At 45.0% G+C, this 27,916-nt stretch overlaps 2 protein-coding genes across 3 annotated transcripts in view; both read left to right on the forward strand.

The window, feature by feature from the left end:
* LOC310840203 (retinol dehydrogenase 7-like) overlaps window positions 1-27,916 on the forward strand; it is a 486,845-nt gene that overhangs the window by 277,086 nt on the left and 181,843 nt on the right. The gene's annotated exons all lie outside the window — the stretch shown is intronic.
* LOC310840172 (keratin, type II cytoskeletal 75-like) lies at window positions 1,748-20,037 on the forward strand. 2 transcript variants are annotated; one of them, XM_083729452.1, is made up of 10 exons: window positions 1,748-2,002; window positions 3,575-4,254; window positions 7,127-7,341; window positions 8,039-8,099; window positions 9,882-9,977; window positions 10,116-10,280; window positions 11,918-12,043; window positions 13,823-14,043; window positions 18,267-18,301; window positions 19,598-20,037. In XM_083729452.1, the coding sequence occupies exons 2-10, from the start codon at window positions 3,775-3,777 to the stop codon at window positions 19,786-19,788; spliced, it is 1,590 nt and encodes a 529-aa protein (XP_083585578.1). In that variant the 5' UTR covers window positions 1,748-2,002; window positions 3,575-3,774; the 3' UTR covers window positions 19,789-20,037. The 2 variants fall into 2 exon arrangements, with proteins under 2 accessions (XP_083585578.1, XP_083585577.1); XM_083729451.1 differs by lacking the exon at window positions 1,748-2,002 and having other exon boundaries at window positions 3,163-4,254.

Below are 27,916 nucleotides of genomic sequence, written 5' to 3' on the forward strand. Positions count from 1 at the left end.
AGATGAGCTAACCAAAGTCCAGAATGGGGTCAGACTAGAGTTGCAGGACCTTGGATAGCTCCAATCAGACTCTACCTGCCTGACTAACCACCACCAAGTGTTTGTCAGAGTAGTGGTGGTAGGTAATTTTAGATTCTGGACTTAATGATCTTACGAGAAGGCCCTATGTAGTTGGTCTTATGACCATTGCACCTCTTTATGTGCTTTTGGCTACAGTAGAATGATCGTTTCAAGCCTAATTTCAGCAAGGTGGAAGGAGAGGGTCCTGTGGGCACCTGCAAAGTCTTTGATGGGCCCATGTGTGCCCATGGGCACCATGTTGGCAACCTCTGCTTTAATATTATATTAAAAGAAACCCAAACAATTCATTTATACATTTACTACACACACACATGTACCATATCAATACAAAAAACATACAAAATTATCATTCATTATTATAGGATGGACAAACCATCCTATAATAACAGTCCCTTAAAATAAGTTACAGTGGTACCTCAGGTTAAGTACTTAATTCGTTCTGGAGGTCCATACTTAACCTGAAATTGTTCTTAACCTGAAGCACCACTTTAGCTAATGGGGCCTCCTGCTGCTGCCGTGCCGCTGGAGCACGATTTCTGTTCTCACCCTGAAGCAAAGTTCTTAACCTGAAGCACTATTTCTGGGTTAGCGGAGTGTGTAACCTGAAGCGTATGTAACCTGAAGTGTATGTAACCCGAGGTACCACTGTATAGCCATTTTTTAAATTATTATTTCCTAATCATATTCTTACAGCATTCCAAAGATCCCAATAGGCCCACATTTTCCTTAAACTTTTTTAAAAAATCCACCTCAGTACATCTTACGTAGATACTTAACATGGTTAATGAATGCAAGTGACCTTGCTCTAGAGACACCAGAATACTAGTGGCTGGGAACTGTGGAAGGGGAGAATGCTCTTGTGCTCAGGCTCTGCTTAAGGGTTTTCCCACGGACATCTGGGTGGCCCATGGGAGAACAGGATGTTGAACTGGATGGGCCATTGGTCTGATCCAGCACAACTCTTCTTAGGTTCTTGTGACACTCGGTTGGATGTCTGTAAGTGGTCTCCATGTTAGGATTCTTGCTCCATGTTTGCAGTCATGGGATTGTTGTCTATCACGTGACAGTGTATGTTTTCAATCAACAGTGTGGGAAGTGACGGAGACAGGATGTTTTGTGTTACTGTGTTCCATGATGTAGGACTATTGTCCTTTGTTTCCTTCTCTCTTTGCTCTCTGATGAGAAAAAGGAATGGACTAAGGCAGAATGCTCCGAGTGTATTATATGTAAATACAGTGGTACCTCGGGTTACATAAGCTTCAGGTTACATACGCTTCAGGTTACAGACTTTGCTAACCCAGAAATAGTACCTCGGGTTAAGAACTTTGCTTCAGGATGAGAACAGAAATCGTGCTCCGGTGGTATCAGTTGCTGTGATGTTCGGGCTGAAGAAAGCTTTTGAAGCTTCTGAACGACAGACCAGGAGGGAGAGAACTTGGCAGTTGGGCATGTGCCTCTGCCAGGGTCCTACACGAGAGTAAAGGTAAAGGGACCCCTTAACTCTAGTCGCGAATGACTCTGGGGTTGCGGCGCTCATCTCGCTTTACAAGCTGAGTGAGCCAACGTTTGTCCGCAGACAGTTTTCTGGGTCATGTGGCCAGCATGACTAAGCCGCTTCTGGCAAAACCAGAGTGGTACCTATTTATCTACTTGCACTTCGTGCTTTTGAGCTGCTAGGTTGGCAGGAGCAGGGACTGAGCAACGGGAGCTCACCCCGTAGCAGGAATTCAAACCGCTGACCTTTGGATCGGCAAGCCCAAGGCTCAGTGGTTTAGACCACAGCACTACATGAGAGTAGGACGATCCTAACATGGTTATGGGCCCAGGAATCGGGACCACAGACCCAGTGCCAGCAGAGGAAGGACCGGGGGCTGTACAGGTGTCTGGGTTCTACACAGACACTCTAATAAATAGGAATGGGGTAAGTGTTCCTCTTCTCACACATGCATTCATTGCCCAAGGGCTCCTTAGCATTTTAAAGGGGGTTTGCTTTTTCCTTGGTAATCAGGTCATTTCCCCTCCTAAAACATAGCATTTGTAGCTGGAGGACTGTCTGTGGCAGGAAGTCAATTTCAAAATTCTTAACTTAGAAATCCACATGTCTCCCTTTCTGTATTTACAGATTGCCTTTCAGAATTGTCCCTCAAAGTGGATAATTAAATAATAATATATGCAACAATGGCAGCGAGAATGCTACTAGCCCAGAGATGGAAGGAAGGAGAAGTACCAATGAAAGAAGAATGGCAGACAAAACTGATGGGGTATGCAGAGATGGCAAAACTGATAGGGAAGATCCCAAACCAGGAAGATCAAGTATTTTTAAAAGAAAGACTGGAGTAATTTTTTAATTTATTTAAAAGACCACTGTAAATAGTTAAAATCACTGGCGGGGATGTAATGACACTTGTAATGTGGAATTAACTATGGTAACTATGGATATATGACAGATGGACAATGGTAAAAGATGCAGTAAATTTAATCTTAAATTAATATTTTAATGTTCCATTATTTTAATTGTTGTGTTTTATTTTTGTTTTTAAGTTTGTAATCATTCATCTTGTTTTAATTATTGCTTGTAAGCCGCTCTGAGCCCGGCCTTGGCTGGGGAGGGCGGGGTATAAATAAAAAATTATTATTATTATTATTAAATATGGAACCCATTGAGGGTGGTGCTGTGGTCTAAACCACTGAACCTAGAGCTTGCCGATTGGAAAGTCAGCAGTTCGAATCCCTGCGACTGGGTGAGCTCCTGTTGCTCGGTCCCAGCTCCTGCCCACCTAGCAGTTCAAAAGCATGTCAAAGTGCAGGAAGATAAATAGGTACTGCTCCGGCGGGAAGGTAAATGGCATTTCCGTGCGCTGCTCTGGTTCACCAGATGCGGCTTAGTCATGCTGGCCACATGAGCTGGAAAAACTGTCTGCGGACAAACGTCAGCACCCTCAGCCAGTAAAGTGAGATGAGTGCCGCAACCCCAGAGTCATTCGTGACTGGACTTAACTGTCAGGGGTCCTTGTCCTTTATCTTTATGGAACCCATGGAGGGAGGGAAGGAGGACTCAAGGTTCAAAAGAACCTTTTATTTTAATGCTTGAAATGGTTAAGTTAAAATGTATAAAATTGTGAAAAAACCAATAATATTTTTTTTTAAAAGATAATTAAATAATAATAACTTCTGAATGGAAGGGAGAGGGGCAATATACTTCACAAATTGTCAACCACTCCCATAAATTACCAATGAGGGAGGGATAGATTTATTTGACTGCAGTAAATAGTAGAAAGAAACTAAAGGGGGGGGGGAATAAAAGCTTTCTGAATGTTTATAGCTGACAGTTTAATACCTATGTTGGTCATGAGTGACAAGGATGATGAAATATGGATTTCAACTAGAGGCAGATACTGTGTTAATTATATAGGGGTAGGCTTTTGGAGTTAAAATGTTTGCAAGGTGAACGTCTGATAATCTCAATGAAAGTCATTTTTTGCATTTCACCCAGACCCACTAGGTGTGGACATATTATTTAGTGGGTTTCAAGAAAGGATGGGCTGGTGCCAGACTAACCAAGCCTGCGAATAGTTCAAATTTCTTTCATTTCACTTCTCCAACCAAGCCCAGCTTCTGAAAGCCATATAAAGGAAGGCTTGGAGAGGATTCTGGACTGTTCATCTCTCTCTACGCCGCCACCTTTATGCCGCAATGAGTCGACAGCTGAATGCCAGAGCTTTGAATGGAGGGAGGGGGTTTAGTGCTGGTTCTGCAATTGTTTTCGGAGGGGGCAGGATCAATGCCTCCTCTCCTAGCCGAAGAAGCACCGGAGCAGCAAGTGGAATTGGTGGCATTTACAGTAGAAGCCTTTACAATCTGGGGGGTACTAAGCGCATATCCCAGAGTGTGGTTCCTGGAGGTGCACATCGCGGAGGTGGATTTGGTAGCAATGCTGGGGTTAGTTTTGGTGGATTTCCTGGTGGTGGATGGGCCAATGGCAACTTTGGCAATGGAAGAAATGGCCCTGGGTTTCTTTCCCATCCTCCGGGGAGCATCCCAGAAGTCATCATTAACCAGAGCCTCCTGGCGCCACTTAACCTGGAAATTGATCCTGAGATCCAGAAAGTACGTAGAGAAGAAAGAGAGCAGATCAAGAACCTCAATAACAAATTTGCTTCCTTTATAGACAAGGTAGGATTTTTGAGCTCCTGTGTTAACTAACTGCTTCTTACTGTTGTTACATATTACTAAACTGTTACTAAATTCCTTTGTCAAACAGGAAATATTTAGCAGTATTCCAAATTGATATGCCTGTGATTATGTTAGTTCATACATTTTTGAATTATATATGATTTATCTGCCTCTTCCCCCCTTCGTGCAAACACTTTACGATTCTTATCTCACTTGGACACACTGATGGACACACTGATGGTTATATAGGTATCTACTTTGGCCAATTATTATCAAAATTTGGGAATGGGTCAGATTTCTTGGATTCTGTCTGTCTTTTCATTATGGCAAATTAAAATAAATGAAAAATAGACATTTTAGTAGAAACATTGAACCGTAATTCACAGAATGGGGACAGATGGATGATTTAATAAGACTGTCCTTTTTCAAATTGATTTGGAAATCTTCTAATGAAGTTTGGTGATGTTAAGGAAATGGGCTCTTTTCAGTTAGCCAGTGTGGTGTAGTGGTTGAGAGCGGTGGATTCGTAATCTGGTGAACTGGGTTCGCTTCCCCGCTCCTCCCCATGCAGCTGCTGGGTGACCTTGGGTTAGTCACACTTCTCTGAAGTCTCTCAGCCTCACTCACCTCACAGAGTATTTGTTGTGGGGGAGGAAGGGAAAGGAGAATGTTAGCCGCTTTGAGACTCCTTGGGTAGTGATAAAGCAGGATATCAAATCCAAACTTTTCTTCTTCTTCTTGACATTTGTAAGAAGATCTTCTAACAATGTATTCTGGGTACACCCCCTGTTTCCATTTGAGAGAAATCAGCATGTGGTAATATCGTGGCATGATGCATTTGGGTTGAACTTACTTTTTGGACAATTCTTAAAACCTGCTGTGATGATAGATAGATAGATAGATAGATAGATAGATAGATAGATAGATGATAGATAGATAGATAGATGATAGATAGATAGATAGATAGATAGATAGATAGATAGATGATAGATGATGATAGATAGATAGATAGATAGATAGATAGATAGATAGATAGATAGATATAGATAGACAGATAGATAGATAGATGATAGATAGATATAGAATATTGAAAGGCAACTCCATAATGTAACACCACTCCATAACACATATCTTGACAAGTCTTGTGGGAGCCCAACGAACTCTCAGCATTGTTCTTGCTGGGGGGGGGGGAATGAGACGCAAAGCCCAAGGAGGATAAACAAACAAACAAACAAACAAACAAACAAACAAACAAACAAACTGTAGAGCAGCTTCTCGTTGTTCAGGAAGGATGTCTGAATCAAATTCCATACTTGAATATTTGTAAATTAAAATTCATAGTTTTCCATCTAAGCCAGAGGAAATTTACCTGGTCATTTTAGTGTAGGGGAACATGGGCTACAAGCTGTATAGTAAAGCATATAGTAAAGCAATCAGCTGATTTCTTCAATGTAGACTGGATGGGACACACAATACACCACAAGACTTTCTGTGATGCTGCTTCCTATGTGCTAGAGAAGACATCAAATTGAAAAGAAAACTCAAGGAAATTTTCCTAATTTGATTCTCTTCCCCCAATTTGAACGCATAGTTTTATGATTGCTTATGATGGCATGTGTCTCCATCCAGCAAGTGATATCCATTTGTAGAAGTAGACATTTATGTGTGCGGCCAGTCAATGGATATTAACATCTTATTGCTCATGCATACTGCAGTGTTTATCCAAATCATACTGAACAGAGAGTAAGACCACTTTCCATCGCAGGCCAACAATTGTTTCTGCAACCACAGCTGAATCAGGACCGGGGTGTTTAGAAAACATCTTGTATGTACAGGATTTGGCAAGGAAAATAATAATAGAATGTTAAGCATTATCATCCAGACTTACCATTTATTCAGGCAGTTATGCATCCAATGTCACAATGTGGAGTGTTCTGTTAAGGGTTCCAGCCAGCCAGCCAGCCAGCCAGCCAGCCAGCCAGCCATGCCCTTTTCCAGGACTCCATTCCATTTCCGCTCCCTCCTCTCAGGAAGTTTTCCATGCTCTCCCTCAATAGCCAGCATTTTGTGGTCACTCAGCATACTGTCCTCAATGTGCTGCTTTGGAAGTTCCCCTTTCCACAAGGTGTTCTGATTTTGTGTGTGTGTGCTTTTGCAAAATTGGGGTTCCCCCATGAGTGCAGATACTACCATCTACAGCATGGATTGAATTGTTTTGACTACATAAGGATTACCTTTGCAATTACAATGGTACCTCTGGTTATGTACTTAATTTGTTCTGGAGGTCCGTTCTTAACCTGAAACTGTTCTTAACCTGAAGCACCACTTTAGCTAATGGGGCCTCCCGCTGCTGCTGCACTGCCGGAGCCCGATTTCTGTTCTCATCTTGAAGCAAAGTTCTTAACCTGAGGTACTATTTCTGGGTTAGTGGAGTCTGTAACCTGAAGCATCTGTAACCCGAGGTACCACTGTAATATCAGGAATAGCCAATATTGTGACCTCCAATCAGATGTTGCTGAACCACAACTCCCACCATCCCCGACCATTGACTGTGCTGGGTGGAACTTCTGGGAGTTGTGGTCCAACAACTTCTGAAGGGCATCACATTGGCTACCCCTGATAGAGAGTACCCTGAATTTGAGCATTTTGGACTTCAAAATTTGCACTAAAAAAATTCAACAGTTCAGTTTCTTTTCTTTTATGTCATGTGACATTTTAGTACAATTGCTTTCCATGCTATGCCTGGAAGGGCTTAGAGCTGCAGTGTGACTGCCCTTGGCCATTCCTATATGCATGTTGAAGCTGCTCACCAGTGCTCTGTTGGGTACTTGCAAAGACACTCAGCCTCCCTTTGAATCTGTTTGATCCTCAGGTTCGATTCCTCGAGCAGCAGAACAAAGTCCTAGAGACCAAATGGAACCTCCTGCAGCAGCAACCTATCTCCCACGCGAAGAGCAACATGGATTCCCTCTTTGAAGCCTACACCAACAGCCTGAGGAAACATCTAGACTCTCTAAAGGGTGAAAGAGGGAGGCTGGGTTCAGAACTGAAGAACATGCAGGATCTAGTGGAAGACTTTAAGCGCAGGTAGGTGAGGAAAGGCAAGGGCAGCACTCAGTTCTTCCCACCCAGAGTGCAATTCCCCAGTGATGGAGACGTACATTTTGAAGTTCAGGAGCTCATCATGACAGCCTTCATAGCTACGATCCGAACAGCAGCTCTCAAATGCAGACTGCTGTGTTATCCATATCTTCACAGGCACTTCCCTGCACCAAAGCAGCCGTGTGTAGCAAAACACTAAATTTAATTAGGAACAACTGACAAGCCATAGATGTTAAAGAACAAATTCATCTGGTAAAGCACATCAGGCTTGAACCAAAGATCTTCAGCCCACTGAAATGCAACCTTTAGCTTTTAATTAGAAATGCAAAGAATCTTGCAAAAGTACCCAGCTTCTCCTTGACCATTCCCCTCATTCTCTGAGTCTCTAAGCTGATCAGTCACAAATAAACTAGCAATGCTCATCAGCACCACATTCACTTGCCAGGGCGTGGTACTCTTTGTTTCTGCTTTGAGAAAGGTCACCCAGCATAGTTTACACATTTGATGGAAAGTGACATGGTAGAATAGAAATTAGTAGAGCCCCTTACTCTCTATTTCACCTTGCCAGTGGCGTTTCCCCTGGTTTTGTGCCCCCTCCCTTTTTACTTTGAACAGATAATGAACAGATTATGGCCACAAATCCATCACAATCTTTGCTTTTGTTTTCGTTTACTCTCAAAAGGTACGAGGAAGAAATCAACAAGCGCACCACTGCTGAGAATGAATTTGTACTGCTAAAAAAGGCAAGTCTTGAAACGCATGCAAAGTGATGACACTTGTTATAAATCAGGGATGAAATACCTCAGGCCTGAAGTCTGAATATAGCTCTGCCCAGGCCTCTTTCTGGTTGTGATCTTCCTTCACAACCACACAATCCCTCTTTCCTCACTGGCCTGGCTTCATAGCCTCCAGGCTGTAACATGAACTCTGTTATTGACTCTTGTGTGCCAGGGTGAAGGCTAGAGTCTCTCTCTCTCTCTCCCTCCCCCCCCTCTCTCTGTGTGTAAAAGCCAACCTTCTGTACAAATGTAAAATCAACCTTCCTTTCCCTGCCCACATGGGCCTCTGGACCTACCCACTATTGGCATGGGGCACCTGGGGGCTGCACAGAAGGGAGTGTAGCCTTTGCTCTGAAAAAGGTTCTGCACACCTATTCCAAATGGAGGTAAATGAAGGGGTATGTGAGTGTGGGAATATGTAAATATACAGATGACCTACCCATCAACTGTCCTGCTTTAAGCGGTACATCCTGGAATTACAGAAGCTTCTGATCAGATCCCATGATGTCCTGTTTTGGCTCACATGAGAGCGCAGCCCTGGAAGATGTGCATTTGGGGGGCCACACTCTCACACAAGTCACATGACTCGTGCAGGAGCTGCTCTCCCGATTTTCCTCTGTGGCATGTTGGAGAGTATGCAATTAGTCGATTTACAATCAAAGCAGTGCATGAGTTTTGTTAATTTAAAAACAAACAAACGAAAGAATGAACACATATGTCTAGAATGAGCTCCATGTTTGAGTGGGTACTGAAAAAAGGAAAGAAAAGCCCTCTGGTGTGCCTCCTCTGATGCTGATCTCTCCTGGTGGGCTTGCCTGCTAGAGATTATGGTGGCAGCAGTGGCAGGCAGCTGTAGCAGGACTGGTGGCAGAGGCAGCACAGTATGTCATCTGCCATGTAGATTTCCCACAGTGCTCTAGAATGATGCTACGCTGGGGGGTGTTATGAGTATCTGAAATGGTGGGTGACTTTCAAATCCACCATCATGTGTACTGGGCCCTGACACAGCACTGGAGCCCTAGCAGCTGCTCAAGGATATCAACTGCTGATGCCATCGATGATAGATAGATAGATGATAGAGAGATAGATAGATGATAGATAGATAGATGATAGATAGATATAGATAGATAGATAGATAGATAGATAGATAGATAGATGATAGATATAGATAGATGATAGATACATAGGCAGATGATAGATAGATGGATGATGATGATAGATAGATGATAGATAGATGATAGATAGATGATAGATGATAGATAGATATAGATAGATAGATAGATAGATAGATAGATAGATAGATGATAGATAGATAGATGATAGATGATAGATAGATAGATGATAGATAGATAGATAGATAGATAGATAGATAGATAGATAGATGATAGATAGATATAGATGATAGATGCACAATCTCTTCCATTCTGTGTTTGGATGATAGATGCACAATCTCTTCCAATCTGTGTTTGGAAGGTGGGATGCAACGTGTTTCCATTTTTACCTCCCTGCTCCAACTGGATTCACCTTTTTTGGGGGGAGAGGGAGGTGTGTTCTTCCCCTGCAGGCCCAGGACCTTGCATTGTAGATTTGAAAGGACCCTAGAGTAAAGGAGGAATGCCCCACAGTCCGTGATTTACTCCCTGCCATTTCATCAAATGCTTAACTTAGACTAGACCTCTACTGCTGTGTGTTCATTTGACTGGTTCTTAACCCTTTATGATCTTCAATGTAATTTCCCCCTCCCAGGATGTAGATGCGGCCTACATGAACAAGGTGGAGCTGGAGACCAGGGTGGCTTCTCTGACAGATGAACTCAACTTCTTGAGATCCCTGTACGAAGTGGTGAGGATACTTTGTGCTCTCCTAAGGACCACCTGAGATTCCCTGCATGAAATAAACTGATTGCAAACATTCCTACCCTTATCTGGATTCCATAGAGCAATGGCTATCCAGTGATTAAGATTTTTCTGTGACTTACAGGAGCTCTCACAGATGCAAGGGCAGCTAAGTGACACTAGCATCATCCTTTCAATGGACAACAACCGTGACCTGGACTTGGACAGCATCATTGCAGAAGTCAAAGCTCAGTATGAAGATATGGCCAACAGGAGCCGAGCAGAAGCAGATGCCATGTACCAAAGCAAGGTGTGTACGTCTGGCTTGGGCAAGTAACATGACAAGCCGTTAAATGCCACTCAAATCCATATGAAACTTGACAAATTCATCAGAGGAAATTTGGACACCTGGAGCTATCCTTTTTGGAAGGATCTCTATAATAAAAATGAATGTGCTCCCCAAACTATTGTTTCTCTTTCAATCGATCCCGATACTTGGTGGGACGGACCGTCTCAGGGAATGGCAATGATATATTTCAAAGTTCATCTGGCAGGGGAAGAGACCCAGAACAAAACACCTAGTCTTAATCGATATTAAGGACAGAGGAGGCTTCTCCTCCAGATAAAAGTCTGTACTATGAAGCGGTCTGTCTCACCTGGTTAAGGGATTGGTGTTCATTGGGGAACCCAGACTTATTAGATCTTGAAGGATTTAATATCAGGTACAGTTGGCATGCGTACCTGATATATGGAAAGTACATAAGGACTTTACCAATCATATTATCAGAAAATCCTTATATATAGTCTGGGAGAAATACAGAGACCTTCTAGAACAGAAGATGCCATAGTGGATCTCACCAATTGAGGCAGTGGCTGTAAGGAGGAAAAACTCAAGTGGAAAGTGGCCCACCTACCGAACATTACTTAAAGAAACTTGACAAATTCCAAACAGGAGAGTTAATGAGAATTTCCCACCTAAAAATAATTCCCGCAGTTAGAGCACTGTAAAGGTAAAGGGACCCCTGACCGTTAGGTCCAGTCGCAAACAACTCTGGGGTTGCGGCGGTCATCTCGCTATACTGGCCGAGGGAGCCGGCGTACACCTTCCGGGTCATGTAGCCAGCATGACTAAGCTGCTTCTGGAGAACCAGAGCAGCGCAGGGAAATGCCGTTTACCTTCCCACCGGAGTGGTACCTATTTATCTACTTGCGCTTGATGTGCTTTCGAACTGCTAGGTTGGCAGGAGCAGGGACCAAGCAACGGGAGCTCACCTCATCATGGGGATTCGAACCGCCAACCTTCTGATCGGCAAGCCCTAGGCTCATGCTTTCTTGTTGCAAAGAAGAGCTCAAAACAATAAAAATCTATTGACTTGCTTCTAAAAAAAATCTAGTCCACTCTTGTCTACTCTGGCTGGCTGCTATGGCTCCTCAAGGTCTTGGGCAGAGACAGGGAGAGGGCTTTCTCATCACATGTCCCTTGATCCTATTGATTGGAGATGCCCAGGGACCTCCTGTATGTAAACACATGCTTTGCCACTGAGCTAAGGTCCTTCTTGTCTGGGAATTTCTGCATTCAAAAGCCAAAGATGAGAATCTGAGGGACACTCAAGATTCGGAGGGTTTTGTTTTGTTTTGTTTTGTTTTGTTTTATCCTTCTTGCTTTTGCAATTGTATGCTGAAACATGCCATTGAACTAATGGATGGAATTCAGCTTAGTGCTAGGTGCGGTATGCACTTGCGGATCAAGGTGTGCTTGCGCAATGAGACCCCCCCCCACTCTATTCCACCTGCATGCCCCCTAAACCTGTTTTGGGGGCATAGTGCTTCCCTCCAACTCCTCTTTCACCTTCAGCCACTGGCAGCTGCAGGCAGTTGCAAATGGTGATGGATTTGGCCTAAGGACTGGCAGCTGCTGTTACACTTTATGATGTCACTTAAAATCAGTTTCAGGAACTTCAGCTCACAGCGAGGAAACATGACGATGCCTTGAAAAATTCCAAGATGGAGATTTCTGAGTTGAATCGACTCATCCACAGACTAAGATCAGAAACGGAAAGTGTGAAGAAACAAGTAAGATGCACATTCCTTTAGCAGATATGCATAGCAAAGGTTGTTTGTTTGCATCCAGTGAATGCTCTGCTACGGAGGTTCTCCATAAGTTGTTGGAATTCAGTTCCTATCAACCTCAGCTAGCAAAATCAGAGATCATGGATGATGCGAGTTGTAGTCCAATAACATTTGGAGAGCCACATGGTTCTCATCCATGGTCTAATAATGTTACAGTGAATAGTGCACATTGCAGTGGTTTGGGGAAAGACTTTTAATGGAGTGAATGTATTGTTAGCTAATTAAGAATTTAATAGCAGTAATGCTTTCTGGAAAAACAACTCAATCCAGCACTACTTAGCTCCAGCAGTTTTACTATGGTTTTGCAATATTTGGGGTGAGTTTATATACACTAAGGGTGGGGAAACGGTGTCTTTCCAGATTCTGTTGGACTCCAACTCCCATCAGCTCCAGACAGCCTGGCCAATGGTCAATAATGATGGGATTGTAGTCCATCAGGATCTGAAGTGCCACAGGCTCCCCACCTGTGATATTCACCCTGCTTTCAGGGTGTTTTAGCATCACCTTGTGAAGAAATGATCTTGAGTTAAGCCCAAGGCTGGCAATAATATTTATGTTTGATTCTACAAATATACCTTGAATCCATTTCAACTAAATAATTCAGTTCCTGGTTTATAAATAGTTTTGCTGCTTTCACAACACAATGGGGTTCTCTCATTTACCTGTTTGGCATTCCATAGATACAGGTGTGTCACAAATTCTTTAAATTATGACTGCTACAAACTTCAAAATGTAAATATGGATTTTTGAGTTGTGAACTTTTTTTTAAAGTTTTCTTTCAAAAAGATCTATTTTAGTCTGATAATCTGTAACATGCTATGCCTCAAGAAGTGCAGGGCATAATTTTACTTTGGAAAAAATTGGGGGTTAAATCAGGAATAGGCCAAATCATTCCTATTAGTCATTCTGGCTGAGGCTGCTGGGAGCTGGAGTCCATCTAGAACAGGGATAGGCAACCTAAGGCCCGGGGGCCAGATGCGGTCCAATAGCCTTCTCAATCTGGCCCATGGACGGTCCAGGAACCAGCGTGTTTTTACATGAGTAGAATGTGTCCTTTTATTTAAAATGCATCTCTGGGTTATTTGTGGGGCATAGGAATTTGTTCATCCCCCCCAAAAAAAATATAGTCCAGCCCACCACATGGTCTGAGGGACAGCCCAGGGCTGAAAAAAGTTGCTGACCCATGATCTAGAAGCCACCAAGTTTTGTGCACTACAATGATTCCTAAGTTGTTTTTTACTTACTGCATAGCTACATCTGAGTGTTAAGGGAATAAAAATGGACTCCAGTAATCCAAATGAATGAATCGTTCATTTAGAGGCAGAATGAAGCATTTGAAACATTCAAAGCACTGTCACTTGTGGTGTAAAGTCTTAAAGCCCCAATTATTAAATTTATGGGTAGACCTTTTGTGAAGACCTTTCCTAACTTGTACTTGACAATGAAATGGAGATTGTGACTGTATTAAGGACTTTTGCCTATGGGCTCTGTTATTTCGATTTGTTAGAAAGCTGTGTGCTATGTTCTTAAGTTAGTGTTCTTATGGTAATTCTTGTATCAGTTTGAGACTGTACTGGGCATATGGAAATTTTATGAAAATAATAAATAATAATTAAAATGGCTAATGTTTGACCTGAAAAAAAAATGCTCCCCAAAGAAGCTCTGGTGATATGGGCTGATTTCTATGTGAGCTGATTTCTGTTCTTTGCATTTTCTCCATAGTGTGTCCATCTTCAGTCATCTATTGCTGAAGCTGAAGAACGTGGAGAGATAGCCCTCAAAGATGCAAGGGAAAAGCTGTTGGAACTGGAGAATGCCATGCAGAAGGCTAAGGAGGAGCTGGCCCGCCTTTTGCGTGATTATCAGGAACTTTTGAATATTAAGCTAGCCCTGGATATTGAGATTGCTACCTACAGGACCCTCTTGGAAGGAGAAGAATGGAGGTGGGTGTGATGAAAACCAATGGCATAGCTGACAGGCTGTCCACACTAGGTCTAGTTGCGTGGCAAGTTCTTGCCTCCCCCCTCAGAAATAACGACACAAGACACAAGAATTCAGGTTAATGGGTCAAATTAGGCCACAACTTTATTGATTACAGGAATTGAGCGGTATTGGCTTAGGCATTGGTCCTAACAACTACCCTGCTTCAGCCCGCTTGCTAGAAGACCGGTAAGGGTTAACCACCAGTAGGGGGAGTCCTGCTGAGGCACATCAACTAGGACCTCCCCCCGGAGTTACCGCTTGGGGGCGTGCCATGGGCCCACACCTCCATAGGCTTAGGACAAGGCCACGCCCCCCGGAATCCTTTACTGGACTACCCTTTTGTTTTGGGGGAAGGTGATGGCACTTCCTTCCCCCTTCATCTGCACAACAATAGAACAATACCCTTACCAATGCCTAACCGCCAATACCGAGGAGTTGTGACGGATTGCTACGAGGCAGGCGAAAACCAAGCGGCTGGTGACAATCTGCCAAATGGAAAAATTCCTACCAGGCCCCTTGACGGCAACCAACCAAAGTCCATAGCAACGTCAGAGAGCCTAGCCTAATGGGTGGGAGGGAAGGGAAAAACCTGGCTAGCTGCAGCGCGGAAAAGAGGAAGAGCCTCGGCCGCGCCAGACCTAAATGTAGCGTGGCCACGCCCCCTGGGCCAGCCAATTGGATGATGCATCCGAGGATTCCCTGATATCGCGGGGGCGGAAGGCAGCCCCCGTGAATGTGGGGAGGGGCGTGAAGCCCGCAACCCCACCTCCTCCCTAGCTCGGAAGTGGCTTTGTTTCCATACTCACCATTTTCTCTGGCATTGATGCGTTTCACTCCTTAATTTATTCTTGAGAATCCAGGAACTGATCTCGAAAGGTTCTCTTCTCATTTACCCTGTTGCCCTGTCTACTTCAAATGTTGATTTGTTCTGTTGTTGTTGTTGTTTAAATCCCATCACAATCTTCTGAGATCAGAATGAACACTGGACTCAGCTATACAGCTGCAAATAAAACCTTTTAAGTGCAATATACAAGGTGAAACAGGATGGCGATGGTGAGCCTTATGGGAAATTCAATGTATTTTTTAAAATGCTTTTAAAAAGGCATTTTCAGAACGTTTTTAGTATGTGTGTAGATTCCGCCACCATTGTCTCATGTAACGACAAGCAATCTTACATTGTTAATGCTGCCTCCTACATCCCCCATCTTCATCCTTCCGTACAGTCAGTGTTGGTGCAATAATAATAATAATAATAATAATAATAATAATAATAATAATACAGTGGTACCTTGGGTTATGTACTTAATTCGTTCTGGAGGTCTGTTCTTAACCTGAAACTGTTCTTAACCTGAAGCACCACTTTAGGTAATGGGGCCTCCTGCTGCCGCTGTGCCACCAGATGTTCTCATCCTGAAGCAAAGTTCTTAACCTGAAGCACTATTTCTGGGTTAGCGGAATCTGTAACCTGAAGCATATGTAACCTGAAGCGTATGTAACCCGAGGTACCACTGTAACAGCAATAATAGTAAATAAACCTGGGTGATACTAACAAGCTTCTAGCTAGTTTGATGTAGCTCAGTGCTATTGGGACAGGGGAAGCCAGTTTTGCCAGCAAATCCTGAAGAGGGCACATGATCAGTTTCATTCAGTGCTGCTTGAAAAAATAATAGAAAATGTTGCTTTCCCTTTTATACAAGGACTAGATAATGCAATCACCCAGTGAACAGTGGCAGTACTAGCATAGCACTAATGCTTGTTTGTTGGCTTGTTGGTTTGTTTTTATAAAGTTGCCTTGCAGTATTCACTGTATGTGGATACAGTCTTCACAATGTAAGTAGATTATCAAGCAATTTGCTTTGCTAACAATAATGCTAGCAAGTACAAATGAATTCAGTCTAGCAATGCTCATATTCAGAATGGGAATCCTGTGGTCCTCCATGCATTGATGGTCTACAGTTCTCATCAACCCTGATTGTTGGTCATGCTGGCTGGGAGTTTGATTCTGACAATGTCTGGAGGACCATGGGATCCTCATCCCTGTACAGAGGTGATGATTTGCCACATTTATGAGCCATAAGCAATAACGGATAACAACAGCAAGGCTGCAATCCTACTCAAATCCTACTCAACATTGTACTCAAATGTTGCAGAAATCAAGTTTTCATTCATACTTAGCCAAATTTCCTTGACGAAGAGCATCAGCAACTACTGCTGAATCAATATTACACTCTGAGCCATTTTTTGTTATTTATCAGAACCCATTCCTGCAATTGTTTGAAAGCACGTCAAAGTGCAAGTAGATAAATAGGTACCGCTCCGGCGGGAACGTAAACAGCATTTCCATGTGCTGCTCTGGTTTGCCAGATGAGGCTTAGTCATGCTGTCCACATGACCTGGAAGCTGTACGCTGGCTCCTTTGGCCAATAAAAGGAGATGAGCGCCGCAACCCCAGAGTCGGCCACGACTGGGCCTAATGGTCAGGGGTCCCTTTACCTTTATTCCTGCAATTGCTGCAGAAAGAATGAGTTGCACAACCAATTTCTGTGCCAACTCTGTTTTCCCCATTGAAGCACATTTATAAAATTTATCTTAAACAACAATTCTAAAACAGCAACAAAAACAAAAGCAAAAGCAAACAACAACTGGCAGATTTAAACTTTTCGAGCTGAGAGAGACAACCAGTCTTTCATGGAGAAGAAAGCAAGTTTCAGGCAGGTGTAATTGCATGTTGAGTCCCACAATGCCACCCCCCAAAAAATTCACACTTCACACATCAATTTTTGTTTAAGGTTTTTGGCATAATTTTGGCCACAACTTTATTCAAAATACAAAAAATGTGAGTGGTTGCTTAGGCATTGGTTATGACTATCTGTCCTTGCCCTCAGGGACAGAGCTGGCCTTCCGGACACCAACGGAAGCCAGCGTGGGAAACAAGTATTGGGTGAGAAAATGAAGCTGGGCAACAGTCCCTCATTTCTCACCCGCATGTTCCTGTGGGGCTTGCACAGCCCAAGTCCGATGCCAGGGACAAGGACGAAAAGAATGGCAAGCCCCTGGATTCCTTTAACGGGATTCCCTTTCCACACCATTTGGAGGGGTAGACACTTACCCCACCAAGAACCAATTTAACCAGTGCCTAACCGCCAACCTTACAAGTTGTGACGATTTGCTACGCAGTAGGCAAAAACCAAATGGCACCAACCAATCAGCCAGATGGCAAAATTCCTACCAGGCCCCCGCTCCAAGGCGGACGACCTCATGACAGGCATAGCAAGGTCAAGTGATCAAGAAAAAAAACCCCTATTAAAGGGAGGGAGGGCGGGTGATCCGGTGCAAAACGGCCAAGAGGACGTCCAACGTCTGGCCCCTGTATTTAAAGCCTCTGACCCCTCCTCCAAATTGGCAACAATCAAAACTCCCCAGCAACCCAATTTTAACCCCTTAATGGCTTGGGTTCCTCCCAAAATCTGCCCAGTAACAGCAGGGAGGCTTGTTCCCCCAACCACAACACATTCTCTCTGTTAGGGAGAACACGCTTTACTGAGAGAAGTGTAAGGTGGGAATTTTGTTTTGTTTTGCTGGGAACAAAGACACCACAAGAGCCTGGGGGCACAATAGCTGTCCCTGCAGGCCAGAATAATTAACATGCTGTTAATTAACATGCTGTTAAGTGTATCTGAAGAAGTGTGCATGCACACGACAGCTCATACCAAGAACTGACTTAGTTGGTCTTTAAGGTGCTACTGGAAGGAATTTTTTTTGTTTTGACTATGGCAGACCAACACGGCTACCTATCTGTAACTATGCTGTTAATGTTAGCTGTGCCATCAGTTGCAACTGACATTTCAAGAAACAAAGAGATCAATTTTGCAATGGACAATTTCAGGTTGAGTTATAAGGCATTTTGTTAGCTGAATGAGTTTATGAGACACTTTTGGGCAAGGTAATTTCAGCAGCCAACAAACACCCAAATACCAGTGAGTTCAATCCCTGCTCAACAGTAAGATCCATTGAACCCTATATATTCTTACTTGGGAGTAAGTCCTATTGAATTCAGTGGGGCTTAGCTTGGTGTAGACCTGAAAGTGTGCATGATGCAGTAGTATCTGCAGACTAGCTTGAGAAGAAGGAGGATGTGGAGTACTGAATTGCTCACTTTTTACTTTTTTCTTTCCCCAAACAGGATGTCTGGAGAATATGGCAATGCTGTAAACATATGTAAGTAGCCAAAGATTTTGTGCTGGTATTCTGGGTTTGCAATGACAGCATGTTTCTGAAGCACCTGGGCCAGATTCAAGTACCCCATTCCACTGGAAGCCAGAGCAAGGACTGTCGCTGGCGCAGTGAAGCTTTCCCTCTCTCCTCTCTCTGTGCCTCACCAAATCCACTCTCCAGATGGAGGAGATGCCCAGTACAGCATGTGGGGGCAGGAGAGAGGATATTCCCTTATACAGTGGTGCCCTGCAAGACGAACGCCTCGCAAGACGGAAAACCCGCTAGACGAAAGGGTTTTCCGTTTTGGAGGCGCTTCGCTAAATGAATTTCTCTATGGGGCTGCTTCGCAAGACGAAAAAATCTTGCGAGTTCCTGTGGGGTTTTTTCGCTTCCCCCCTTTCCTAAGCCGCTAAGCCGCTTATCAGATGTTCCGCTGATAAGCCGCTTAACAGCTGATCGTTAAAAGCCGCAAGACCGCTAATAGCGCTAATCCGCTAAGCTGTCAATGGGCTTGCTTCGCAAGACGAAAAAACCGCTAGACGAAGAGAATCGTGGAACGGATTCTTTTCGTCTTGCGAGGCACCACTGTACTGCATCGGACCGTTGGTCCATTAGCTCAGCACTGTCTACTCTGACTGGCAGTAGCTCTCTGGGGTTTCAGGCAGAAATCCTTCTACCTGCTCTACCTGGGGATACCTGAGGTTGCAGCTGGGACCTTCTGCGTGCAAAGCAGTTGCTGTACCACTGAGCTATGAACCTTCCCCAAGTTACAGCCCCTAATGAATAAGGATTCAGATTGTTTGCACATTAAATGTTCTGAACATCTCCAAAGCTTTTAAGTGTGAATATCATATGCCAACAGGGAACTCGTTCTCCTAAAGTGGACCCTTAGTTTGCTGAAGTACCTTTTTAAAAAAGCAGGAGGACAAGACCAAAAACAACTCATTGGGGATGGAACACCCTCAGATGGTGTAGAATAGTAACTGTTAGGAGAAAAATGGGGAAAAAATGGATGAGGGGAGGTGGGTGAGATGGAATTTCTTAGAAAAGGACCTGGCTGGTTGGCTAGCTAGCTGCTGGATTTCAGAAAAAAAAGGAACTCCTCTCTACAATGTTTTGATGCATGGGCAATTTGTATTATGCCAAATTGTATCATATCCTGTACAGGCTTAACTGAATGAGTGTCTAACTTGGGAATCTCTCTAAAATTAGTGTGCCACAATTAAAATGATCTTCTTCTTCTTCTTCTTCTTCTTCTTCTTCTTCTTCTTCTTCTTCTTCTTCTTCTTCTTCCTGAAGCTGTAGTTAGCAACAACAGCGTGGCAGGAGGAAGTGGACTGAGCTGCAGAGAAGGGCTCAGCATCAGAAGTGGATCAAGTTCTGGAAGTGGCAGGGGCACCGTGGGATATGGCTCTGGAGGTGGCGGAAGTTGCTCCGGCCTGAAAATCATATCAACAACTTCTACGAGCAAAAGGACAACCATCAGATGAACCATAATCATAATGTACTGAAGGACCAAACTGACCACTTGCAAAGCCTAGAGGCTGTCAACACTAAATATCTGCTGTGAAGAAACTTGGCCTTTGTGTGCAACAACTCTTTTTCATGGTTTCAGAACGGGGTTGGGAAACCTGTGGCACTCCACATGTTCCTAGATTATATCTCTCAGCATCCTTAGCCACTGACCATGTTGGCTGGCACTGATATATATAAAATCTCCTACAAGCATTTAACTTTAACTTCTATGGCTCCCCACTCCTCCAAATCCTAAGAACAGCACAATGCTGAGAAGCCTCTAGTTAGGCTTCGTTAACCACCCTTGCACAAAGAACTACAATTCCCAGGGTTCCCTTCAAAGAGGGGGTGACAGTTAATTCAATACAGTGATACCTCTGGTTATGGGCTTGATCTGTTCCTGGGTGCTGTTTGCACCCTGAAAAGTCCACAACTTGAGTGCCGCTTCTGCGCATACGGGAGGCATGATAGAGCGCTTCTGCACATGCGTGCATGGCAAAACCCGGAAGTATACACTTCTGGGTTTGCCGCGTTCGTATCCTGAAAAAATGCAACCGGAGAATGATGTAACAAGAGGTAAAGGTAAAGGGACCTCTGACCATTAGGCCCAGTCATGGCCGACTCTGGGGTTGCGGCGCTCATCTCACTTTATTGGCCGAGGGAGCCGGTGTACAGCTTCCGGGTCATGTGGCCAGCATGACTAACCAGAGCAGCGCACGGAAATGCCATTTACCTTCCCGCCGGAGCAGTACCTATTTATCTTCCTGCACTTTGACGTGCTTTCGAACTGCTGGGTTGGCAGAAGCTGGGACCGAGCAACGGGAGCTCATCCCGTCACGGGGATTCGAACTGCCGACCTTCTGATCAGCAAGTCCTAGGCTCTTTGGTTTAACCCACAGTGCTACCCGCATCCCTCGTAACAAGTGGTACAACCGTATAAATCTGTGGTGTGCTGGGCTGTTAATATGCTGTCAATATTATTCCGCACTGTTGCCTTGTGTTGCAAAAAATGGTTTGTGACACAGCAGCTCAGAATAGCACCCTAACACATGTTCTCTCTCCGCTTCCCCCATTCAAACAGTTTGATCTTGCAAGCCTGAGTTCATCTAAAGTAGGCCTGGCTACCATTATAGCCTTTTAGGGGAGGGGCTCACTGCCCAACCACCCATCACTTGCTCTCACCATGCTTTCCTTCTGGGATGTCAGGACCTCCCCAAAAGTACTGATCTTTCACTTTACTGCTGGGCTTGTATGGCACAATCCCAGAATGAGAAAAGAATCACAGGCCTACCAATGCTTGTTTGTGAAAACATACTATCTCCCAGGTTTTTTGAGGAGGGGGCAGGGGTCAGGGACTGATGGAACATCCCATCTATAGCTCCCATCCCAAAACAGAAAATCCCTGGAGGACAGAAAGTTAGAAGGAATGCACTTTTCTGCAATGACTAATGAGAAAACATCCCCAACGGAATCCCAATGGAAAACATCCCCAATGGCTGTGAGCAGAGCATATGTTATCTCAGCAGTGAGCAAAGGGCACCAACCTCCTGAGCTACCTGGTTGTGCCTACACTCAAGGTGGGGACTGCCTGCTGACCCAGCCAATAAGCCCTAGCCAGGCATTACATGGGTGTTGGGTATTCACCTTTTGAAAGCAGGAATGCTCAATGGGTGGATGTCGGGGGGGTTTCAGGGGTGGGGCTTGTGATATCAGCGACTGTAGTGCAAGACTGCTTCCCCTTCAACACAGGAGTGCACTACACATTTGTAATAGATGAACAGGACTACTCAGAGGCTGGTGGCTGGAGTTCAGGGTGGGGCTTAACCTCCATGGGTAAGTTGCTGAGCACTGGGCACTTCTCACCATCACAGATATACTGTGGAAGAAAATCTTTGAGCTCACGGGCAATTATAAGTTACAGTGGTACAGTGGCGTAGCGTGGGGGGTGCCAGGGATGCCGGCCGCACCGGGCGCAACATGGGCGGGGGGTGCACTCGCACTAGCAGCTCTCTGCCCCTACTAAAATCCACGGGTTAGGGAGCCCGCGCTCACTCGGCTTGGCGAGGAGGTCGCGGAAGGGGGAGAGCGAAGCCTTCTGCCGCGGGCCAAAAAAGGAGAGGAAGCCGGGCGGGCGGGCGGGCTGGCTGGCTGGCGGGGGTCTGGCTGCTCCTGCTGCTGCCGTTGCCGCTGCTGCCGGGCTTTGACAGCTTGGCGAAGCGGAGGGAGAGGAGCTTTATGGTAATTGCGGCTCTCTCTCTACTGGCCGCCTGGGTAGTGAGCCGAGCCGAGCAGGGAGTCTGGCGAGGGGGCGGGAAGAGACTTTCCCCCCTTTTTCCACCTCGCCTGGTCAAAAAGGAGAGCGGAGTCTCCTCAGGGCGCCCTCAGGCAGGGCAGGGCAAGGCAAGCAGAGCGAGGAGGAGAGAGAGGGGAAGTGGAGGGGAAGCAGCCAGGAAACACCGCGGTGTGGAGGGGGAATCAATTAAGGAGAGAAAGAGAAAAGCCTTGGAGAAAGGGAAAAAAGGAAAGAAAAGAGGCAGCTCCGGGAGAGCGCGGGGGAAAGAGAAGCCTCACTGCTGCTGCTGCTGCTTGGGAGAGTAAATTACTGTACTTGCCTTGCCCCGGGTTAGGGGGCGCAAATTACTTGCCTTGCCCCGGGTGCTGATAACCCACGCTACACCGCTGCAGTGGTACCTCGGGTTACATACACTTCAGGTTACATACACATTCCGCTAACCCAGAAATAGTGCTTCAGGTTAAGAACTTTGCTTCAGGATGAGAACAGAAATTGTGCTCCAGTGGCACGGCAGCAACAGGAGGCCCCATTAGCTAAAGTGGTGCTTCAGGTTAAGAACAGTTTCAGGTTAAGTATGGACCTCCGGAATGAATTAAGTACTTAACCCGAGGTACTACTGTACTGTGAAATCTCACCGTTTTTATTATGGAATCTTTTTCATCTATCCATACATTAGCTAGGGAAAAGAGGCATGTCACACTCACATATAGTCCTGGCATCTGTGTTCTATGTACATCATAGGCACCAACTCCTCGGGGCCAAGGGGTCTTTGCCCCCCTCAATAAAATATTTGAGGGTGCCAGGACCCCCCCCCAAATCGATGGGCATTGCTATTCAAATGGTGTGCATGCACCGTGTCATGTGATGTATTATGTGGGGCATAGCTTACCTGGCCCCCCCTTCCCAAGATTTTATTCAAGTTGGCTTCCCTGATGTACAGTGAGGTGAGGCGGAGTGTGTGGTTCACATACAACTTCCTTCCCTTCCCACATAGAGTAGGGGTAGGGAATGGCCCTCTAGATGCAGTTCGATGACAACCCCCATCAGCCATTGGCCATTGGCCATATTGCAGCATAGTTTGAACTGCGGAAAGGTGGCATACAATTGCAGGTATGTCTGTATGTATGGTGCGAGTTAGAGTCTACCAAATCTGGTGGGTCACAGGTTTCTTATGCCTGACACAGAACATAGGGTAGGGACTACAGTTCAGCAGCAGAGCACATGTTTGCATGCAGAAAGTCCTGGATTTAACTCCCTTCTCCATTTTTTTTTTAAAGCAATATTCATATGGCGAGTGATGTGAAAGACCTCTGACTGAGGAACATTTGGGCCCATCAGAGTAGACAATACTGGCCTAGATGGACAAATAATCTGGCGTCATGCTGGGTGGCTTCTTATGTTCCTATAGTGTGTGATGTGAAGCATGCATGCTTACACCTCTTTGGGTGGATGGAATCTGCACACATGCACAAGCCTGAGGGTGAACATCACATGATTATTTCCTACATGTTCCTATGTTTAAAGACCATCACTGCCAGAGTTGTATGTGAGCCAGCCCTACATTTGTCATACGTGAACCCTCGAACCAGAACTCCTGATACACAATTCCAGAATGGAACTTGTTCTGTGCTTGGGGAGAAGAAAGGCATCTGGTCCTCTGGACTGGTGACAGCAGTCATATTTGAACGCTTTCCTACATAAAAAAAAGTCTCTGCTTATTAAGAAATCATCATTGCCAACAAATGTTTTATAGTCTTAATCATCCAGAAATCTTAATTTTCTATGAGCAAGCAGTTATTGCATTGGGGAGAATTCATATACAGTGGTACCTCGCAAGACGAATGCCTCGTAAGACGAAAAACTCGCAAGACGAAAGAGTTTTTCGTTTTTTGAGTTGCTTCGCAAGACGAATTTCCCTATGGGCTTGCTTCGCAAGACGAAAACGTCTTGCAAGTTTGTTTCCTTTGTCTTGCAAGTTTGTTTCCTTTTTCTTAAAACCGTGCATTCAGGGGGTGCAGTTGTGACTTGACTTCGAGGAGCAACTCATAGCACGCGGTGTGGTAGCCTTTTTGGGGGGGTTTTGAAGACTTTGGTGATTTTTGAAGCTTTTCCAAAATCCGTGCTTCCCAAGACGAAAAAATCGCAAGACGAAAAAACTCGCAGAACGAATTAATTTCGTCTTGCGAGGTACCACTGTATATGACCCCCTTCCCTTCCATCATGCATTTGAGTCCAAAGTGGCACTGTCTGCGGAAAGTTGTACCATGCACTCTTTCTGAATGTGTAGATTGGCTTCACCGGCCGCTATATGTTATGTGTCATGGCAGCGCATGCAGTTTCATCACCTGAGGCAAAATGGGAAGGTGCCTCCCTGCTCTGATGTTGCTGCACCCCCAGTGCCCCCCTTAACTGCCCAGTACAGTGACACTGGAGGCAGTTAGGGGTGCATTGCCTCTTGAGCTTCTGCTGCCTGAGGTGGTTGCCTCAGCCTACCTCATGGGTAGGCTGGCCCCGATATGTGCTTATATGTTTTTACTATATTCTTGATCCCTCTCACCCTCCAGAATTAAAGCATATCCTTACTTTAATGATGCCAGTAGGAGACCTCCTTAAAAGAGGAATATTCAACACGCGCACAACCTGTGGCTATACTCACAAAGAAAAGGTAGAAAAGACTGGTAGCTGAGAATGAGACCTATCAAGAAGCTATAGAATAATCAGGTCACGAGGAAACAGAGGAATTCCTCCCCCCGCAACACCTCATATTAGATTTTTAATAAACATCCCTCCCTTTACCCCCTCAGGCACATGGCAGTTTGAAGCAACTCCAGCTTGGAACATGAAACATGAAACAATGTGCTCCCCAGGGATGGTATTTGATAGGACCCACCTGCCTTGGATCCCCGCACATTTGGCTGCTTTTGACTGATTGTGTGCAACATTACTGCCTACTCAGATAATACATTGCTTCAGGCCAAGGCAGGTTCTTCCAAATAATGAGGTTAATATCCTGCCAAGGAGTGGGCGTTTTGCCAGGTTGTTTAGTACTGTTGGCAGTGTGGCATCTGCCTCTAACGTACAAAGGACCAGAGCTCTTCACCTGTAGCATAAGATGCTATACTGTACATAAGACCAGGGGTGTTCTGTATTCCACTACCACTATTACTACTAGTGGTAAATAATATGATAATTTTATCATATTATTTAGAACACAGATAGCATATGTGATTCTCTCCAGTTGTTGGGCTACAATTTCCATCATCCCATAACCTCTTGCCATGCTGTTTTGGGGATGATGGGAGCTGTGGTCCAACAAATACTAGGCTACCTCTGATTTAGAATGCTTCTGTTCCATTTCTGAGCCCAGAGAGGCTCTCCAAGTGGCCTACAAAACGTTCTCAAAGCACAAACTCAAATCTAGAACAGGAACAGAAATCACATAGTGTCCATAAAGAATCAAGATTATTCAGGTAGCACCTCCTGGATTCATCCTGCCCCCCCCTACCCCCCAGAATCATACAGTGGTAGGAATGGTAGAGTGATTTGATTTCTGTGAATTCCAACATGAACGCACCTGATCTGCACCTCCCAAACCAGTGTGTGGTTTGTGAGAACTAGGCCAATCAGATATCCAAACTCCCACCAGTCCCAATCAGAATGGCTAATGGTCAGGGAGAATACAAATAGGTGTACATATTCTCCCGTGCACAATGATGGTGGGAAGATCACAAAGCTTGTCTCTATGCATCACTGGATTCATGACACTCGGGGACTTGAAAACAAAACAAAACACCTATCTGCAGAGCAGATGGAGATGCATAGATGTTGTTTTGTTGTTGTTTAGTCATTTAGTCGTGTCCAACTCTTCGTGACCCCATGGACCAGAGCACGCCAGGCACTCCTGTCTTCCACTGCCTCCCGCAGTTTGGTCAAACTCATGTTCGTAGCTTCGAGAACACTATCCAACCATCTCATCCTCTGTCGTCCCCTTCTCCTTGTGCCCTCAATCTTTCCCAACATCAGGGTCTTTTCCAGGGAGTCTTCTCTTCTCATGAGGTGGCCAAAGTATTGGAGCCTCAGCTTCAGGGCCTGTCCTTCCAGTGAGCACTCAGGGCTGACTTCCTTCAGAATGGATCGGTTTGATCTTCTTGCAGTCCATGGGACTCTCAAGAGTCTCCTCCAGCACCATAATTCAAAAGCATCAATTCTTCGGCGATCAGCCTTCTTTATGGTCCAGCTCTCACTTCCATACATCACTACTGGGAAACCATAGCTTTAACTATACGGACCCTTTGTTGTCAAGGTGATGTCTCTGCTTTTTAAGATGCTGTCTAGGTTTGTCACTGCTTTTCTCCCAAGAAGCAGGCGTCTTTTAATTTCATGGCTGCTGTCACCATCTGCAGTGATCATGGAGCCCAAGAAAGTAAAATCTCTCACTGCCTCCATGTTGCTACAACTCCCTTAATCCCTGACCATTATCCTTCCTGGAGTTAGGCTGATGTGAGTTGGACTCCAACAGCATTTAGAGAGTTTGGATTTGGATTTGATATCCCGCTTTATCACTACCCTGAGGAGTCTCAAAGCGACTAACATTCTCCTTTCCCTTCCTCCCCCACAACAAACACTCTGTGAGGTGAGTGGGGCTGAGAGACTTCAAAGAAGTGTGACTGGCCCAAGGTCACCCAGCAGCTGCATGTGGAGGAGCGGAGAAGCGAACCCGGTTCCCCAGATTGCGAGTCTATCACTCTTAACCACTACACCACATTGGCTCTCCCCTCTCTCAGAGGGTACCATGTAGGCTATCGCTGCTTTAGAGTAGCAACTTTCAAGTTTTGGACTTTGAAATAATCAAAAGGATCCACAGACTCTTTCATGCATCCTCTTTAACCATGTGGAAGGGAGAGACTGTAATGTAAAACACTGACTGGGCAGGTTTCCACACCACATCATGGAGGGAAGCCTACATGCTTAGAGAAGGTTCTCTTCTGCAGACATGACCCCCAGTGTGTAGATGATGGGGAACCAGCATCCAGTGCCTCTCCCCCATTTCTATTCCACTGAATTCAGGTCAGCCACATGTTGCAAAGGATTCTGTGCCTGATGTAAGGGGCAAGGTTGGCTCAGGCAGAGCCCATGCTTAGATCTGCTGGGCTGCTTTTTAACACTTGCATAGACTAAGGTTGCAAGGACTCAAACTTGTCTCTCCTGCACATGTAGGGTGAGAGATGAGCAAGCCTCCTTTCCAGGACCTCTTGTTCTGCTGCTTAAAAGTCCTCTGATGTTTTGGGGAACTGCTGCTTTCTAGCATTGTTAGGCCTTCCTTTGGCTTCTGCTGTTCTTAAGGTAGAAGAAAGAAGCACATGTCTCAAGGTTCCTGGGGAAAGGCTGTCCTTTCAACTACAGCAGCAGAAGCAGCAAATGCTGTTGCCCAGGGCAGCTGCTGGGACTGGCCTTGGGCTAAGAAATGTACTGTTCTTGTTCCAAAAGAAGATGAATGTCATTCCATGGCTTTCTGGGAAAGAGAGCAAAAAAGAGAATTGAACCAGAATCACCTCAGGGACTACATGTGATTCATCATAGCTCTCGGAGGCACTATGGATTTCAAGCCAATGATGTGAGGAGGGGAAAATAGGGAGCTTTGAAGTAAGATGCTGAAGAGGGATAATCCACAATTAAAGCAACTTAAAAAAAAATAGTTGGGAAAAGAACCATTTGCTGAGGTGTATTTATTATTATTTGGCTGAGGTGTGGAGGTGGTGGTGAGAAAATTAATTTGTTAGCATAGTTTTTGTGCCATTAAAGCCTGCAAG

The sequence above is a fragment of the Podarcis gaigeae genome (genome assembly GCF_964106915.1).
Source record: "Podarcis gaigeae genome assembly, chromosome: 2".
Classification (NCBI taxonomy): Eukaryota; Metazoa; Chordata; class Lepidosauria; order Squamata; family Lacertidae; genus Podarcis; species Podarcis gaigeae.

Excerpts from the sequence above, each read along its gene's own strand:
- LOC310840172 (XM_083729452.1), top strand. The coding sequence starts at position 3,775 with ATGAGTCGACAGCTGAATGCCAGAGCTTTGAATGGAGGGAGGGGGTTT. Across the intron at positions 12,044-13,822 it reads CGGAAAGTGTGAAGAAACAA|TGTGTCCATCTTCAGTCATC; the intron begins GTAAGATGCACA and ends TTTTCTCCATAG. Across the intron at positions 14,044-18,266 it reads TTGGAAGGAGAAGAATGGAG|GATGTCTGGAGAATATGGCA; the intron begins GTGGGTGTGATG and ends TTCCCCAAACAG.